Source organism: Pan paniscus, chromosome 17 (assembly GCF_029289425.2).
Source record: "Pan paniscus chromosome 17, NHGRI_mPanPan1-v2.0_pri, whole genome shotgun sequence".
Lineage (NCBI taxonomy): Eukaryota > Metazoa > Chordata > Mammalia > Primates > Hominidae > Pan > Pan paniscus.
In genome coordinates this window covers 94,635,833-94,651,817 of record NC_073266.2, presented here as the reverse complement: position 1 = coordinate 94,651,817, position 15,985 = coordinate 94,635,833, and the positions used below count along the sequence as shown (strand labels likewise).

The 15,985-nt window shown below is 47.4% G+C and overlaps 1 protein-coding gene across 4 annotated transcripts in view; it reads left to right on the top strand.

Moving 5' to 3' along the window:
• The first annotated feature begins 488 nt into the window (after positions 1–488).
• Positions 489–15,985, top strand: part of MBP (myelin basic protein) — a 129,063-nt gene continuing 113,566 nt past the window's right edge. For all 4 annotated transcript variants that reach the window (XM_014342324.3, XM_034944091.2, XM_014342323.3 and 1 more), the window contains exon 1: positions 489–559. In XM_014342324.3, coding sequence (XP_014197810.1) covers positions 509–559 — 51 coding nt within the window. In that variant the 5' untranslated portion in view covers positions 489–508. The remainder of the gene's footprint in view (positions 560–15,985) is intronic.

The window sequence follows — 15,985 nt, the reverse complement described above, 5'->3', positions numbered from 1 at the left end:
CTCACACGGTTTCTTTAAAGCAGTGAGCATGAATAGCTTCTTACTACCTTTTAGTTCTAGAAGAGTGTCAGCACCTTTCTGACATCTCAGTTCATCTCATAACAATGCACCTGAGTATGGGATATAATTCTCTGTGTGTGTGTACATAGGTATGAATGGATAGATGGATGGGTGGATGAATAGATAGATATTTCTGTACATATACACAGATCTGCAAGATTTCTCAAGACAGGTTGAAGTGTGTTACTGAACAGAATTTGGATGTTGGTGCGGTTCTGTTTTCTAGCTCTTTGCATGGGATGGAAAGATAGCATGTGTTAATAAGATGACTTCGACGTGTCTCTTCTGTTTTCAGGGCCTTGGTTTCGTCTTCTCAAAAATGGGCGTTACATATATCACAGGATTGTCTTTCTGATGGAAAAACAACATCGAAAACTCTAAGAGCACTAGACTTAGGGCTGACACTTTCTCTTTCTCTTTTAGCCTCTGCAGAGCCAATCCATTCAGGATGGGAAACCACGCAGGCAAACGAGAATTAAATGCCGAGAAGGCCAGTACGGTAAGACGTGAGCTGATCCGAAACATGTGCATGTCATTTTCTTATTAAACACAAATCCCCTTGGTGTGTCAGAGGCTACAGGCATGGGCTCTTGCTGCTACACTCTTCCCTGACAGCTGGGTGGAAGCCTGGTCCTTGTTAATTATTATTAATAATTAATAATTATGATTTATTACGATTGATTATTATTAATTTATTCAGGAAGATTGCATGGCAGTAGGTACATCCTGACCTTGCGAAGGAATAAAGGAATGAAGGAAGGGAAGGAGTTAGGAAGAAGAAAGAAAGGGAGGAAAAAAGAGACACGGAGAAGAAAGAGAAAGAGGGAAACCAGGAGGAGAGGAAGACGAAGCAGCCCTTCCTCTTGGTCCACATTCCGTGATTGGTCCTAGAAGTATCAGGAGGCTCTCAGAGAGGAAAGAGATTGTAAATTCCTTTGTTCTGGTGCAAAAATACTTTTGATTTTTTTTAACATTTTTATGTTTTAGAAAAAGGTATTTCCAAACTGCATTCTCTCTAACTAGCTGCTGGTTTGATAGAGCATGAAAATTTACACCAATTCATAAACAGTGAAACACATCAGACTTTCTTTTAGCTCAAAAACCTAATTCCATCTACGAAGGTCCCACTCCTTTCTTCTCACCCACCATGGAGTTTGCTCTGACTTTGCGCTCTGGTCTGGTTCTGGAAGAACTCACACTGAATCCCAGAGGTCTGGCGAAAGGACAGGAAATACTTGAGCTGTTTCCTTGGCCCTCTCCTAGATCGATAACCTCCTTTCTCCTGCGTGCGGCTACTTGGCTCCTCACCAGTTCTCCTTCCTTTGGGGTCATGCTCTGGCCTGCCTGCATATTGGAATCTCCCAGAGACTTCAGACCTGCCAGGGTCTTTGCCCACCTTAGATCCCAATGCAGACGTGGGCATTTTTCAAAGCTCTCCGGGCTCTACAGCCAAGGTTCCACGTTCCTCCTGCTCCCGTGTGTCTTGTACTTTGGCTGCCAGGATTTTCCTCTATTGACTGGATCATCACCCTTCTGCCCCTAGAACTTCCAGGAAGTCCTTAGCGAAGACTAAAGTCCAAGGTCCTCAGCCTCTGGCTCCAGCCCTTCTTCAGTCTCACTGTCACTGGACTTCCCAGTGGCGGCTCCCCTACAGCCCTTTCCTAACCCTTATCAGGGAACATTTGGAAAATACAGTTAAACAAACAGGAAACTGCAAATTAAAAATCATTCGAATCCTTCCGGCTAGTAAGAATTCATCTTCTTTGTATTTCTAGCACGGCATTCGCCATGGTCTGCCTTATTTGAAGGCATCAGCTTCCTCTGTCTGATTTGGATTCTCTACGTTGCCTTCGGTTCCCCTGTAGTGCCCTGAATCGGGGTTCTGGACCCTTTTCCCACTGAGACGCTCAGGACAGATGATCCAATGATGTTGACAAGGACCACAAATGCCCAGGGGTCCTAGCTGTCCGTCTCTCTGCCTACCCCTGTCTCTACACTAGAGAATTGTTTCAGACTGTGAGGAGTAAGCCTGCCAGTGTGCACAGAACAGTGGACCCACCCTAATTTGTATGGGGGCGGCCCTTGCTCTTGGTCCATGCTGTGTGATTGTTCCCAGAAGTATCAGGAGGTTCTCGGAGAGGGAAGAGATTATGAAATTCCTTTGCTCTGATGCAAAAATACTTTTGATTTTTCAACATTTTTTATTTTTTAAACATGTTTTCCCCTCAAGGGAAATTATTCCATTTCGTTGGTACTTTAATTCAACATAAAATTGTGTGTCTCCAACTCGAGGCAGATGGTGGTGCACTAGAATGTCCGGCTGCTGAAGATGGGCCGGGGTGAGGGTCAGGGGAACCCCCGACTTACACCCAGATGCTTTAGAAATGTCCGCGGAATTGAACGGAATTGAATTTCAGTCTCCAGACCTCTTCGCTGAGGTCTGTAGTGCGTTTTTATTTAATAGTAATAATAAACTTGGAAGAAATGGGGCCTTCTCCGATTTGTACTTAATTTCTGTGTCAGCCACGTGAGTAATTTTCCATGATTTGCTTTCAAATCATCCATGGAAGGCGAGTAGGTGACTATATACTGTTCCTGTGTATATTTTATCTTGATTAAAGTGATAAACAGTATTTAGTTTCTTACCTAAGGATTTAGAAAGACTAATTTTATAAATATGTAAATGGTTCTAGTCAATGTTGAATGGGGGGGTGACTCATTATTTTGTTCAGCCCATACTTAAACTGTATTACTGATAATGTCAGCATTATAATTAGCAATAACAACCATAAATGTATTAAGTTACTAATTTATTAAGAACATGGCTTGGATACAGTATCTGCACCAGGAGGATTAAGTTTCACCTAAAGTGAAAGTGGAAAAACAGCTCTGCTCAGAGGCCTCTAGGCTGTTAACACTGTTGGTATTTTAAGTCTTAGAATGACTGATTTGCAACTCCAGTTTCAAGAAACCTCTCTGTGGTGTACAGTTTCTTTCCTGTTGTTTGACGCTGTAAAACACCCACATATGTTTTTAATTTGTTTAATGCTATCAGAGTAAGATTTTGAGCCATAGCAAAGCCCATGCTGAGGCTTTTGTTTTCTGAAATCTCATGTTTAAAGTTCTGATCATTTAAAAACCTCAGAACTTGGAAATGTTAAAACTATGGTTCCTGTAGGTAGTTTTAAGAAGTAAGAGCTTTTTTTTTTCCTTTAAACTTGATGGGAAATATTTTGTGCCCTTCCAAGTATATGTACATGTTCTGTGATGCTGCATAGCTTAGTAGAGCATTAAACTTGAACCACAAAAGAAAACGTGACATGAGCTCCAGCCGTGTCACCTACCACTCTGTACATTTCTGTGTGTGATTCTGGGAGGCATTTTTCCCCCTTATGAGAGAGTCAAGGAAAGTTTCTGTCAGTTTCAGGTGCTGGTTACTGATCTGTCAGCAGGGAGGGCAGCTGCGGTGGGGGCTGCCCGGTCTACCCCACACACTGCCTCTGCCCCACTGCCCGGCCCAGGCTGCTGAGGGCCCCCTCCTTCCCACCCTGCTGCCACCTTCTCCACCTCTCCCCACCCACACTGGATGATTCTTTCCTCTGCTGTCATAGAGCCTGTGGCCAAGTGCTCTGATACAGATCCTGGTGATTTGTTTATCATCCGACTTCTTCCCCTCTTATATCAAGGAGGGAACTTTCCTCTCTCTGATGCCTCCATCTCTAAGCCTGGAGCATCCCCAACACATAACTGGCTTACAGATGTTCGAAAGAGTAAATGAATCATACCTATTTCCTAACTTCTTTTTCACATAAAAGCTCAGTTTCCTGAGCAGGCTTTGGGTGCCGTTGGCTGCTGGGGAGGTGGTGGGGAGGCCTCGTCTGTTGCCTGCAGGAGCTTCCAGTCTCCTTTGCAAGTTTTGCCCTCAGTGACTCAGGGCTTTGAAATTTGCTTCTCTCTCATCCCGAATAAGCCACGGCAGGATGTAAGAGGAAGAGAAACTAACTAAAGGGTTAACTGGGGAATGTCTCTGATTGGTGAAAAAAAGACACTTTTCCAGAGTTGCAGTGTTAGTCCACTCATGTGGGGCGCAGGTCCCTGGTAACCAGTGGTTGAGCCGCCTTCCTGGGCCAGTTGAGGGTCAGAACAGGAGACATCAGATTCAGGCAGAAGCACTCCGCCCATCAGAGGAGTGGGCAGCCTGCCCTCCTGACGCGTGATTCACTCATGCGGATGCAGTGTAACTTCCTCCAGGCAGGCGCAGGTTCAGGGCACAGCGCTCCTTCTCAGAAACGAAGAAACTCCTGTTCTGCCTTTGACTCCCTGTGTTTTTTAAGTTGCAGGGAAATTTGGTTTCCAAATGGTCCTGCCTCACTAATTTACCAGCTTTCTATCACTCTGCCCATTTTGTATTTGGTTCTCCATCTTACTACAGAACTTGGCAGAACCCAAGAAGGAAAGGGTGCCAGCTGCCCTGGAGAACCCAGGGACGTGCCTCAATGCCAGGAGAGGGGCAGGGGGCAAGACCCACCCACAGAGTGATGCCCTATCTTAGGCAGTCTTTGCCTGCCTGGCAGTCCTTGGTCCTTAGGACCTAAGACACTTGGCTTCACTGGCTACTGGAGGAATTCATTCCTTTTTGGCAGTGTGAATCAAAGGGGCTGGGCAGTTACCTTTGGGAGGGTCAGCAAGCACTCAGAACGTGCCCATGTGCCAGGCTGCTTGTGGCTTTTGTCCCGCAGCTTTCTCTGAATGCTGTGGATCTGTTGAGCTGTGGGCTTACTCTTTGGGGTTTTCTGGTGATAGCTAAGCCTCCTGGGGATGATTCACTACATGTTCAAAACACCAAACGAGGCCAGGTGCGGTGGCCCACACCTGGAATCCCAGCACTGCGGGAGGCTGAAGCAGGCAGATTGCTTGAGCCTAGGAGTTCGAGACCAGCCTGGACAACAAAGTGAGACCTTATCTCTACAAAAAAATCAAAAAATTAGCTAGGCATGGTGCTGTACACCTACAGTCCCAGCTACTCGGAAAGCTGAGGTGGAAAGATCACCTGAGCCTGGAGAGGTCGAGGCTACAGTGAGCCATGATCACACCACTGCACTCCAGCCTGGGCAACAGAGTGAGACCCTGTCTCAAAAAAAAAAAAAAAAAACACAAAACACACACACACACACACACACACCCCAAATTCTATCTAGGCCAGCACTAACACTGTATTAGTGCCTCCTGTGAGCCAGGGACTTTGCAGACATTGTCTACATTGTGTGCTGTATGAGTTCTTGGGGCTGCCATAACAAAATAGCACAGACTAGGTGGCTGTCTACATTGTGTGCTGTATGAGTTCTTGGGGCTGCCATAACAAAATAGCACAGACTAGGTGGCTGTCTACATTGTGTGCTGTATGAGTTCTTGGGGCTGCCATAACAAAATAGCACAGACTAGGTGGCTTAAAAGACCGACATTTCTTCTGTCACAGTCCAGAAGACTGGAAATCCGACAGCAAGGTGCCAAGGGTTGGTCTCCTCTGCAGCCTCTCCTTGGCTTGTAGACAGCATCTTCTCTCTGGGTCCTCCAGTGGCCGTCTCTCTGTGTGTGTCTGTGTCCTGATCTCTGCTTAGAAGGACAGCATCACGTTGGATCAGGGCCACCCGACTCCAGTGGGTCCTCATCTTAATGTCATGGCCTCTTGAAAGGCACCATCTCCAAATGCAGTCACATTGTGAGGCAGTGAGGTTTAGGACATCCACATATAGATTCAGGAGGATCACAGTTAAGCTTATCACATGTGTTACTTGATAAACCCCAGCAGCGGCCGCACAATTAGAGTAGAGAAGGAAAGTCCTGGGACTGGCATTTGCCGCCATGTCTGACACCTCCTGGGGAATGGACTCCACGCCAGCAGCCACACGCAGTCTCTGCCCTGTCCTCAGGAGACAGCAGACCTGGTTTCTCTTCTGCAGACCCTGGTTGGGCCCTTCCTGTGCAAGGTTCCTTCTTCCTGCCTCCTGCCACAGGCCCCAGCTGGCGGCTCCTCCCAGGGCAGGCGTGCATCTGCAGAGCGCTCATCTCCCACGTGCTGAGTCATGGCTTTGCGCAGCCCTCCCCATACTTAGGACCCTCAAAGGATCATCTTCATTCTCCCAGGGACTGAGTCTCAGAGCTGGGCCGGGCCTGCCCGAGGCCAGGTAGCCAATGGTGGGGAAGCCAGAGAGCAAAGCCAGGCCTGGAGCCCCAGGTGGCACAGCCTGGCAGAAACGATCCTTGCGTGGGAACGTCAGTCTTCTCGTGGCCACAGGAAAGGAGGAAAGAGACAGGGGAAATCATTTTAATGTCATGTCTTTTCTTTAACCTAAGAAACCTCAAATGTCATGTAAGCATAGAATCCATATAAAATTGTTCATGAAATGGTTAACAATTCTTCTCCCGTGAAGTCCTCACACTCTAGGATATATTTTATCTCACGGTGCAGTGTGGCCTGGCTACGTCTCAGGTGCTAGGTGGCCACACGTGGCTGGGACCGTAGGTCTGGGCAGCACAGCTCCAACCCTGGCCGTGCCCACGCCCCCTGCCATCTATAGCCAGGCAGAACACACTGAGGCCCCCCGTATAGTGTACGTCATGCAGTTCACCATCCCCTTTGTGCATGGTACCCATTGCTCGTTAAATAAGCACTTTCTAAAGAAGTCAGAAAAAATTGTAAATTACCAATATTTTTCCCTGAGAGATGTTTACAGGTCCAATGTTTCACACACTCCCCCTCCCCTTGTATGAAGTGAGTTGGGGTCGATAAAGATGAGGAGGAGGGGAGGAGGGGAGAGAAGAGGAGAAGAGAGAGGGGGAAGGAGGAGTGGGAAGGAGGAGGGAGGGGGAAGGAAGAGGGGAGGGGGTAGTGGGCCAGGCTAATAAATGCAGTTGTAAGGGTTGCTGTGGATAAAAATGCAGCGCGGAGGAGGAACAAGGAACGGCCCCTTTAAATCTGCCCAGACTCAGAGGCCGTTTAGGGCCAGTGAGAGTGATGTTTGCTGAAGCGCCTCCAGCCCCACGTCCCACTCTGCCCTGCCTTGGCGGTGCCTCAAAGCCCTCCCAAGCCTCCCAAGGTAAAGGCTCAGACCTGGGACCTTAGCACAGCTTCTGAACCGAGAGCTGTGGCTGAGCCCTGCAGGTGTCATGACATTTATCAAGCTGTCTTGCCACGAATTTTCTCTGACAACACACAGCCTGTTTTTAATTCATGAGTGGATCGATCGTGCTCTTTCCAAATGCAGGTGAAAATTAGCTGTTTAGGACTGAAAGGAATGTTTTAAATGCTTGTTCATTCCTGCATTCATCCATCATCCCCACACACACATATTAAAAATATTTTTATTAAGTGCCCACTCTGCATAGGACAGTGATAAACTTTGTACATGAAAATTCCAGCTTCACCACCAGCTAATTAAAAATACTTATTATTGAATGCCTACTCTGCATAGGACACTGCGATAAACTTTGTGAATGAAAATCCCAGCTTCACCACCAGCTAGTTGGGTGATCTTGGGCAAGTTACTTTCTCTCTCTGTGCTTACTGAAGATGGTAACATGATACGATGATAACATTATGTAAAGTGAGTAAGTCCACATGTGTGGTGCACCCCCTTGTACATAGCAAGTGCTGTGTGTTGTTTGGTGTTACTAATTTTCTTCTTATTGCTATTATTGTAAAAAAAAAAAAAAAAAAAAAAAAAAAAAAAAAAGGAAGTCCTTGTGTCTGTCCTCAGAATACCTCACAGTCTAATCAGGAGACCAACAAAATTACAAAAGCACATTCAGAGCAGTGATGGGTATGAAGAGCTGAGGACAGAAGCAGGACTCCCTGGGGCTGCAGAGCCCACAGGCCAGCAAGAGAAGCTACGGGGAGGGCTCACATAGAGGGAGAGACAGGGGTGTCCTTCCCCACTTCCCAGGGTTGAGACAAGCATAAGCAAATATTTAAATACTGTATTTTTTTTAAAAAAAGATTTGATTTGGGGCACCTGCTGCAAACCTCTCCCACTCAGTATCGCCAAGGCTGTAGGGTCCAGGTGTCCCCCTAATACCGGCTCCACCCAGTCCAGCTTTATCCCACAAAGAGCTCTGCCTTCCAAAACACCTGGCTCTGCAGACCCATCCAAATGTAACTCGCAGAGCGATTGCTGGGAGACAGCCACCCTCTGTGATGAATCCACGTCGCTGTGAGTGGCTGGCAGCTCCTAACACATCCCATTGAGATCTCAGTTTCTGAGAGGATGCCCGCTGGGTGAGGCTGCAATTTATTAACACAGGTTGGAATCGTCTCAGGCTGTGTAGAAGATGTCTGGCTCTGTAGATGGCCCTGGCTGAGACTCTGTCTCCCGAGGGTAGCTGTTTTCCTCTTGAATCCTGGAAGCTCAAAGCTCCCTTCTCCCCTAGGACATCGCCCAGAGCAGCAACATCCTGCGGAAAAGAGTGTCAGTGGCATCTTTTGTTATGCAGAGGAGATGGAATCCTCCCGGGTGACTGATAGCTGAGAGGGAGGGAGACTATCAGGAGAGCCAAGAAGAGAGATGGGTTCCAGGAGGAGAAAGTTGTCCACAACAGGAAGAGCTGCCACAGGGCTCCCCTCTGCCTGGCCCCTGCAGACCCCATCTTCACAGGTAGAGAGCTGGGGTCCCAACATCTGTGAGCCATGACCTTTGGAAATTTACCTGAACGATTATCCAAAGGATCAGGGGAGCCCTTGCCCCGAGTTGGCCCACGGTGGGGGGCTCACTTGTGTTGCCCTGTTGGTGGGGGGGTGTCCGTGGAAGGTTCCAGAACAGGCCTGGTCTCTGGGGACCCTGTACCCTTCCCCAGTGCTCCCTGCTCCCCCACTTCCCACCAACCCAAAGGAGTGGGGTTTGTAGTGCCCTTGAGTTATTTGTCACCATTTGAATTCTTTCACTTTGGTGTTTTGAACACTGTCTCAGTTCACAGGCGAATGAACTGGAAGATGAGAGATCTAAAAACCTTATTATTTCTTTTTCTCATATGAAACTCACAAGGCTTGCTAATTAGAAACAGTAAACCAGGAACCTTGAAAAATAAACACACAACCTGTAGTTTATCTTCACACTTTTACATTTGCCCAAAATGGGTGAAATCAAGTGGTGAGCTCCAAAACATTCCAAAACCTAACAAGCAATAAGTCTGGAAACCTGCTTTTCAGCTGTGGGCGGGCTGAGAAGAGCTAGACACTGGGCTTTCCCTGGTCGTCATATCAGGCTCAAAAAGGTTCTACAAAGATGCCTAGCAATATTTCTGGATTTTTCTATTTAATCAGCTTAAGAAAAAAGATACCACACTTAAAAATAAGATCTGAGAGCCTTTAAAATCATATGTAAATTTTACAGTGGAGAGTAACTTATTGGTCTGTTTGGTGTTCCAAATTAAACAGATTTTTTTTTTTATTTAAGCTGCACATCAAATCTAACTGCAGACAGGAGGAATGAGGCGCACGCTCTGCACCTCTCCAGGGGTAATCACACCCCCTGCAGAATCTGCTCCATAGTTAATTATCATTAAAACCCAACTCTTTCTTGATGACACTCTCCAGATACTATTAAAATGACATTCTGAGAAATGAGACATTTAGTTTGCAAATATACACAAAGGCATTGAAGCAATTCAGCTCTTTCCATCAACATGTAAATAGAATCTTTCACTTTGATGGGAAAAATGCTTTTCCTTTAAAACTACTGACAGCCCAGCTGTGAAATGTCACTGACTTTTTCCAACTAGGAGTTATTTTCTCACGGCCATTCCTTTATGGAATCATAAATCCTGCAACATTTTATCCTACGTGCAAGAGATTGTCAGGGTATTTAACATCTTTAGTGAGTTCTGTTCTTGTCGTATCATCCTCAGGAATGAAAAATAATTATATTTTAAGCCATCACTAGCTCACAGCTGCTTTATGCAATCATCTCTCTCTGCAGTAAAATTAAGTCCAGTGAGCGTAAACTTTGTTTTTGCTGACGGAGGTGTCCTCAGGCCCAAATGGTGCGTGCACATGGCGGGTGCTGACGTTGAGGAACTGTTTGTTAAAAGAATGAATCCTAACTGCCTGGGGTGTCTACGGAACATCTCCAGACATTCCCCTGCCCAGAGGCAGGTCCAGAAGCCACAAGACTGGGTGACATCTGAGCACATAAATGTGAAGGGGGCAGGAAAAGCCATCCATCCTCCCTGGAGAGCAGCAGAGGTGCAACTGAAGCCCAGACCCGTCAAACCCCCAAATCCAATGTGCTGTTTGTCCCTCCCTTACACTTCCTCTTGCAATTATGTGTTGAAACCGACCCCTGTCACCATAACCATTTCACAGAAAGGAAAGCCCGATCACTCAGAAAGTCACTTCCTTCCGGTCATCCAAACCCACACCTGGATTGCTGTGACACGGCTGTCATGCCATTGAGCGCTAAATTCCCTGGGAAATTCTTCCTTTCTGATCTGACTGCAGTGTGCTGGCAATTGACAGATCTGTACGTATAAAATTTCTACTTTATAGGTAAGTCACATAAGCAGATTTTTTGAGAACTCATGTAATTCTTAAATTGGTCATTTAATATATGTTTAAAAGCTTAGGGAACTGAAAAGTAGGGGCTAAAGACACTCACTGATCTCACCTGACACTTGGACACATGCAGGCACTGAGAAATGCCTGGAAAATTCTTAGATTGTGTGGGTGCCGACAGACTTTTTACTGTACCTTATCTTCAGCAGAGTTTAGAACTCTTTCACACACCTCCCACATGACAAACCTCTAGAAAACTCTTGAACTCAATAGCAGAATATTAGACGATCTCTTAGTAGGCAGAAGTGCATTAAAATGGCCACACAACGTGGTCACAGCTCGCATTTGTTGGTAACTTACTATCAAGACACTCCCCTGCAGCACCTCCAGTGGGATGTTCTGCCATAATGGACATGTTCTATATTTGTGCTGCCTGGTGACACGTTAGCCTCTAGACACATGTGGCCCACAGCACACGAAACGAGACCCTTATAACTGAACAACTGTGTTTTTAATGTCATATTTTTAAGCAATTTAGATGGAAGTGGCCACAGTTGCGAGTGGCTCCCCCCTGGGACAACAGAGCTCTCCTGTGTGCTGGCTGTGGCGACCCTTATTCTCCCATTGCCCTACTAGACAGGTATTAGCTCTGTTTGTCATGAGAAAAATTGGGGTGTTTCCCAAAATCATACAAAAGTTAATTTTGAGTTCAGAGGTAAAGTTCTCTGAAAAATACAGTCACACTTATGAATGCCCCAAATAGAAAAGGACAATGCTGGCGTGCTGTAAGCCATAGCACAAATGTACAAGTAAGCTCTCCTGCGCTCACCTCAACGTGGGAGAGTCCTACAGTCGTCATTTAACGCGGCACCCGCAGTAAAGTGTCCCCGTTAAGGTGTGCCTCCTGCAGAGTCCGGGAACCGGCACTTATGAGCAACGGAACCTTGTGTGGACTGCCTCTGGATGTGATGCACCCCCCAAAGCCCACCCTGCTGACTTGTGTGGTGCTTCCATAAAACTTCAGTGAGCTCCTAAAGAGAGGAATAAAATAATATAGAAAAGGCATCCTTTTAAAGAGAAACTTTAGGCTGGGCACAGTGGCTCACGCCTGTAATCCCAGCACTTTGGGAGGCCAAGGCAGGCAGATCACGAGGTCAGGAGTTCAAGACCAGCCTGGCCAACATGGTGAAAACCCATCTCTATTAAAAATACAAAATTAGCCGGGTGTAGTGGTGAACACCTGTAATCCCAGCTACTTCGGAGGCTGAGGCAGGAGAATCACTTGAACCCAGGAGGTGGAGGTTGCAGTGAGCCGAGATTGCACCACTGCACTCCAGCCTGGGCGACAGAGCGAGACTCCGTGTCAAAAAAAAAAAAAGAAGAAAAAAAGACCCTTTAAAAACCCGTGAATAGTCAATAACCTGGTTACAGTAAGAAAAACCCCAAATGGAGCCATGTCTGACTTGAGAATGAGCGTAAGGCATGGTACTGGTGTGGTTTTATGAAACTGTGTTTGCATTTGGGAGCCAGCAGCCTCCCCTAAGGCGTGAGCGTGCTTTCAGGCTGCTGGGCGGGGTGTCCAGCAGTTGCAGTGCCCGCCCATGGGAATTTCTTGTGAATGTTGTGTTTGACATGCAGAATTTCTTAGTGATATCAGAGAACAATCTTACGAGGTTCACCCTTGATAGCAGCCTCTCAAACGTTTTGAGTCAGTAATGTTTTGCTTCTGGAGGAGATTCACGAAGGAAGTCTCTCGTCCGTGCTTGGTGGAAAGCACACCTGAAGGTCATTCTGGTTTTGGAGGCAGGGAAGTGGGCATTTGGCTTCATCTGATAAACGGTGACCTTTGTTAAAATCCCTTTGTTAAGTTGGAATGCAATGATTAAAGATATAAGGCGTAATTAGCAAACAAGGGCAGCCTCTCCACAACCTTTATTAAAAATAATGGGGTGATCGTGAAGAGGTGCCTCAGGGCAATGTAAACCCACAGGGCCTCCACACACCTGCACTTTGTGCACACGCCCCACCTGCGGCTCTCTCCTCATGCCGCCTTCCCTCTGCTGCAGCTCCCAGCTCCAGCTCCGGTCAACCCCCTCGAGGTGGCCCCTGGGACCGCCCTATGAGCCTCTCTCCAACCGGTTCCCTGATGCTCCCGGAGAGCCGGCCCAACCTCGACCCCGGGTCTGGCTGAGGGCGACAGGGCTCCAGGCACACAATCCAGCTTCTGCTCAGACAACCCAGGGGCGGGCACTGATGCACCGGGGACGCGGGCTCTGTTCTTTTGCCCACAGCATGGGCATTCTCGGCCTGGGAGTTAGCTTACCAGCATCATTTTTGTCAGAAACTATGGCCCAGTTTGCAAGCAGCCAACTTTAAACAGACTTTGAGAGCACAACATTGAATGCTGGTTGCTGCGTGTAAGTGATGGAAACATAACAACAGTTCTTTGTGTGAAGTCAGAAACAGCGAAATACGCACGCGGGGCCGGTGTGTTCCCCACTGAGCAGGGCAGCAGGCGTGTCTCTCGTCATCGTCACAGACTGTAACGGGGGTCAGGGTTGCTGCTGAAGGAAACGGCCGATTTCGTGAAATGAGGAGCCTGCTCCGAGGGGTCTGGCTAGTTTGTCCTCTTGTTTTTAGCTGGACTCGTAAAGCTCCCCCTTCCTTATTTCTTCCTTCACTGATCATGTTCCTCAGTTGCACCCTGCGTCTGTCACTTGTGGCTTGGTGAGATCTGGCAGCCAGCGGGGAGGCCAGAGAAGGGAGGATCTCAGCCTGTGTCAAAGAGGCCACAAAACCGGCGGAGCAGGGCTGATGTCATTAAGCAGGGTTTTTAAGGTGGAATGATGTTTGAGTTGTAGTGGATGCATCTCTGTGGACGAATTCTCGAGTCTGGGTCCGGTTTGCGTGTGTCCATTTGAATCTGGAGAGCGCGGTGCCGAGTGCGGCCCGGCTGAATTCTGTTCATCAGTTATTGGCGACTTCCCTGCCTGTGTTGCCCTGACGAAGCTCCTTCCTGGAAGAGTGGAGGGGCTGGGTTTCCTGGGGTGGGGAGCGCATTCAGTGCCCTTCTGCAGATGCCCCCGCGAGGGACAGAGGGAGGGTGCAGCCCGACGGGGAGTTGCTTCTAGTCACCAGTCTGCTCAGCGCTGGCCGCGGCCCTGGGCATATGTGAGGTGCCGCGCACTGTGCCAGGCCATTTCGGAAAGGCCGCCGTGTAATTGCAGCTGTGCAGACAGGTTTATTTTAGACTCTGGAAGTGGAAAGCATGCCCTTTCGTCTAAAATCTGTGCTTGCTTTTACTATTAGGAAAGAACTTTTTTATATTTAATAAAATGCACTTAAAATGTTTTAAATGAGATGAAACCTAAAAAATCCAGCTTTCAGAATGATGTTCCCTATCTTCGGCAATCTGATTTTAAAAGTTTAAATTTGGAAGTGAGACTTTTTATATAATGGAATATGTTTGTGAAAAATTATATCTCTGTGTTTGTAACTGTGCATATGTGGTGTGTGCACGTGTGTACATGTATGTATGGGTGTGTGGTGTGTATACATGTGCGGGTGTGTGTCTGTGGTGTGTATACATGTATGAGGATGTGTGTGTGGTGTGTGTGTGGCATATATACATGTATGGGATGTATTTGTGGTGTGTATATGTGTGTATGTGGTGTGTTTGCATGTATGGTGATGTGGGGGTGTATACATGTGTGTTCACGCATGTGTGCATGTGTGTTTGTGGTGTGTATACATGTATAGGGGTGTGGGTGGGTGTGTGTGTGTGTGTGGTTTCTCTTGCCCTGCAGACGCCATCCGTGGCGAGTGCCCTTGAACACTGTGTGGCCCCTTCCCGCACTCAGCCCTAGCTCTGCACCTGGGTGGTTCCTACCTGTCATTCTCTTCACTGTAGTTTGATGTCTGTATTAATCTAATTATCATATTTTAAAATGTAATTATCATATAATTATAAATAAAATTCAATATTACATTTCTGCAGCCTTTGATACTTGGAAAACAGAGTCCTTGCTACTAAAGAATTTATTAAATATTAAATAATTTATTGAATGCATCCTAAATTATGCTTGAGCACAATTCATATATAACCAAATACAAACTGTAAGTCAGGCAATTTTGTAATTATACTAATTATCCACAGTGATTTAGGATAAGTGCAGCGTAGATCATCGTTAGCTGTGTGTGCAGCCTCACTGTATGATCTCATAATTGCATTGAGGCACTTAACAAAATACCAGTGTCTAGAAATGTTCACGTAAAGGGCTAGCTTGTATGTTGTTTTCGAATGTGTGGTAGGAATTTACCTCTTTTAGGAATGAGTTTGAGGAACGTCCTGTGAGCACAGCCCAGGCTCACTCTCTGCCCTCTCACAGCAGGCCTGGGCTCCAGCTGCACTGCTGCCTCCCCCTGCCACCTCTGTGCCAGCACGGGAACTCTTCCTCCCTTCTGCCCCGTCCAGCCCTGGTCCTGTGTGAGGTCGCCCCTTCTCTTCTCCTCCAGGGGAACGAGGGCAGAGTCATTTAGGTTGAGACTCCCCAGTTGTCCTGCAGATAGGCAGGGGGAGCACAGCAGACACAGTGCTAGAGGACATGGGTTCAGAGAGGAGAGTCCGCCGCTGAGCCTGGACTTCACCATCCCGGGGTCAGGAAGGTGAGGCTGATAAGGAAAGCCCGAGAGCCGGGAGGATAGACGTGTCCAAAGTGAGGTGTTAGGAAACGTCCCACCAAGGAGAGAGCACGGGGCCATCAGACACCCGGGAGTCTAAGAGAGATGGAGACTGAGGACTGGCATTGCGGGCGCACCTGGAGGTCACAGCTGCAGGGACAGAGCCACCTCCGTGGTGAAAACCCAATCAGTGTTTTGTTGGTGAGGAAATGGCAGGAGGAGATTGGATTGGTGTGTATGGAAGTCTGTTTTGAGAAGTTTTGCTGTAAAGAGGAGCTGAGACTCAGAGTGGTAGCTGGTGAAAGCGTGGATCCAAACAGTGTTGTTTGGTATGGACACGTGAGTGTGAATAGCACGTTGTCGGCTGAGGCAAATGGTAGGATGTGAGGGTACAGAGATGTCTCTGATTTTAATTTAGTAACGTTTAATTTCATGCTTGCTAGAGTTGCGACTTTGTTTTGAAAAGGAGGAAAGCATGTTTGTCTCAACCTCAGGCAACGGGGGCTAGACATTACTACTGGCCCCAGGACTCTCCCCGAGGCCAGTTTACACCTTCGTTTAAGGCTGAGGCCCCTCTGACTGGTGGGTCTCCATGTGTCTGCTGACCAGGGAGAGCAAGGCCACACTGCACAGAAGGCCGCTGCCTTCACCTGCACCTGCGAAGCTGCAGGTCACTGTTCAGCAAATCCCACCAAGACT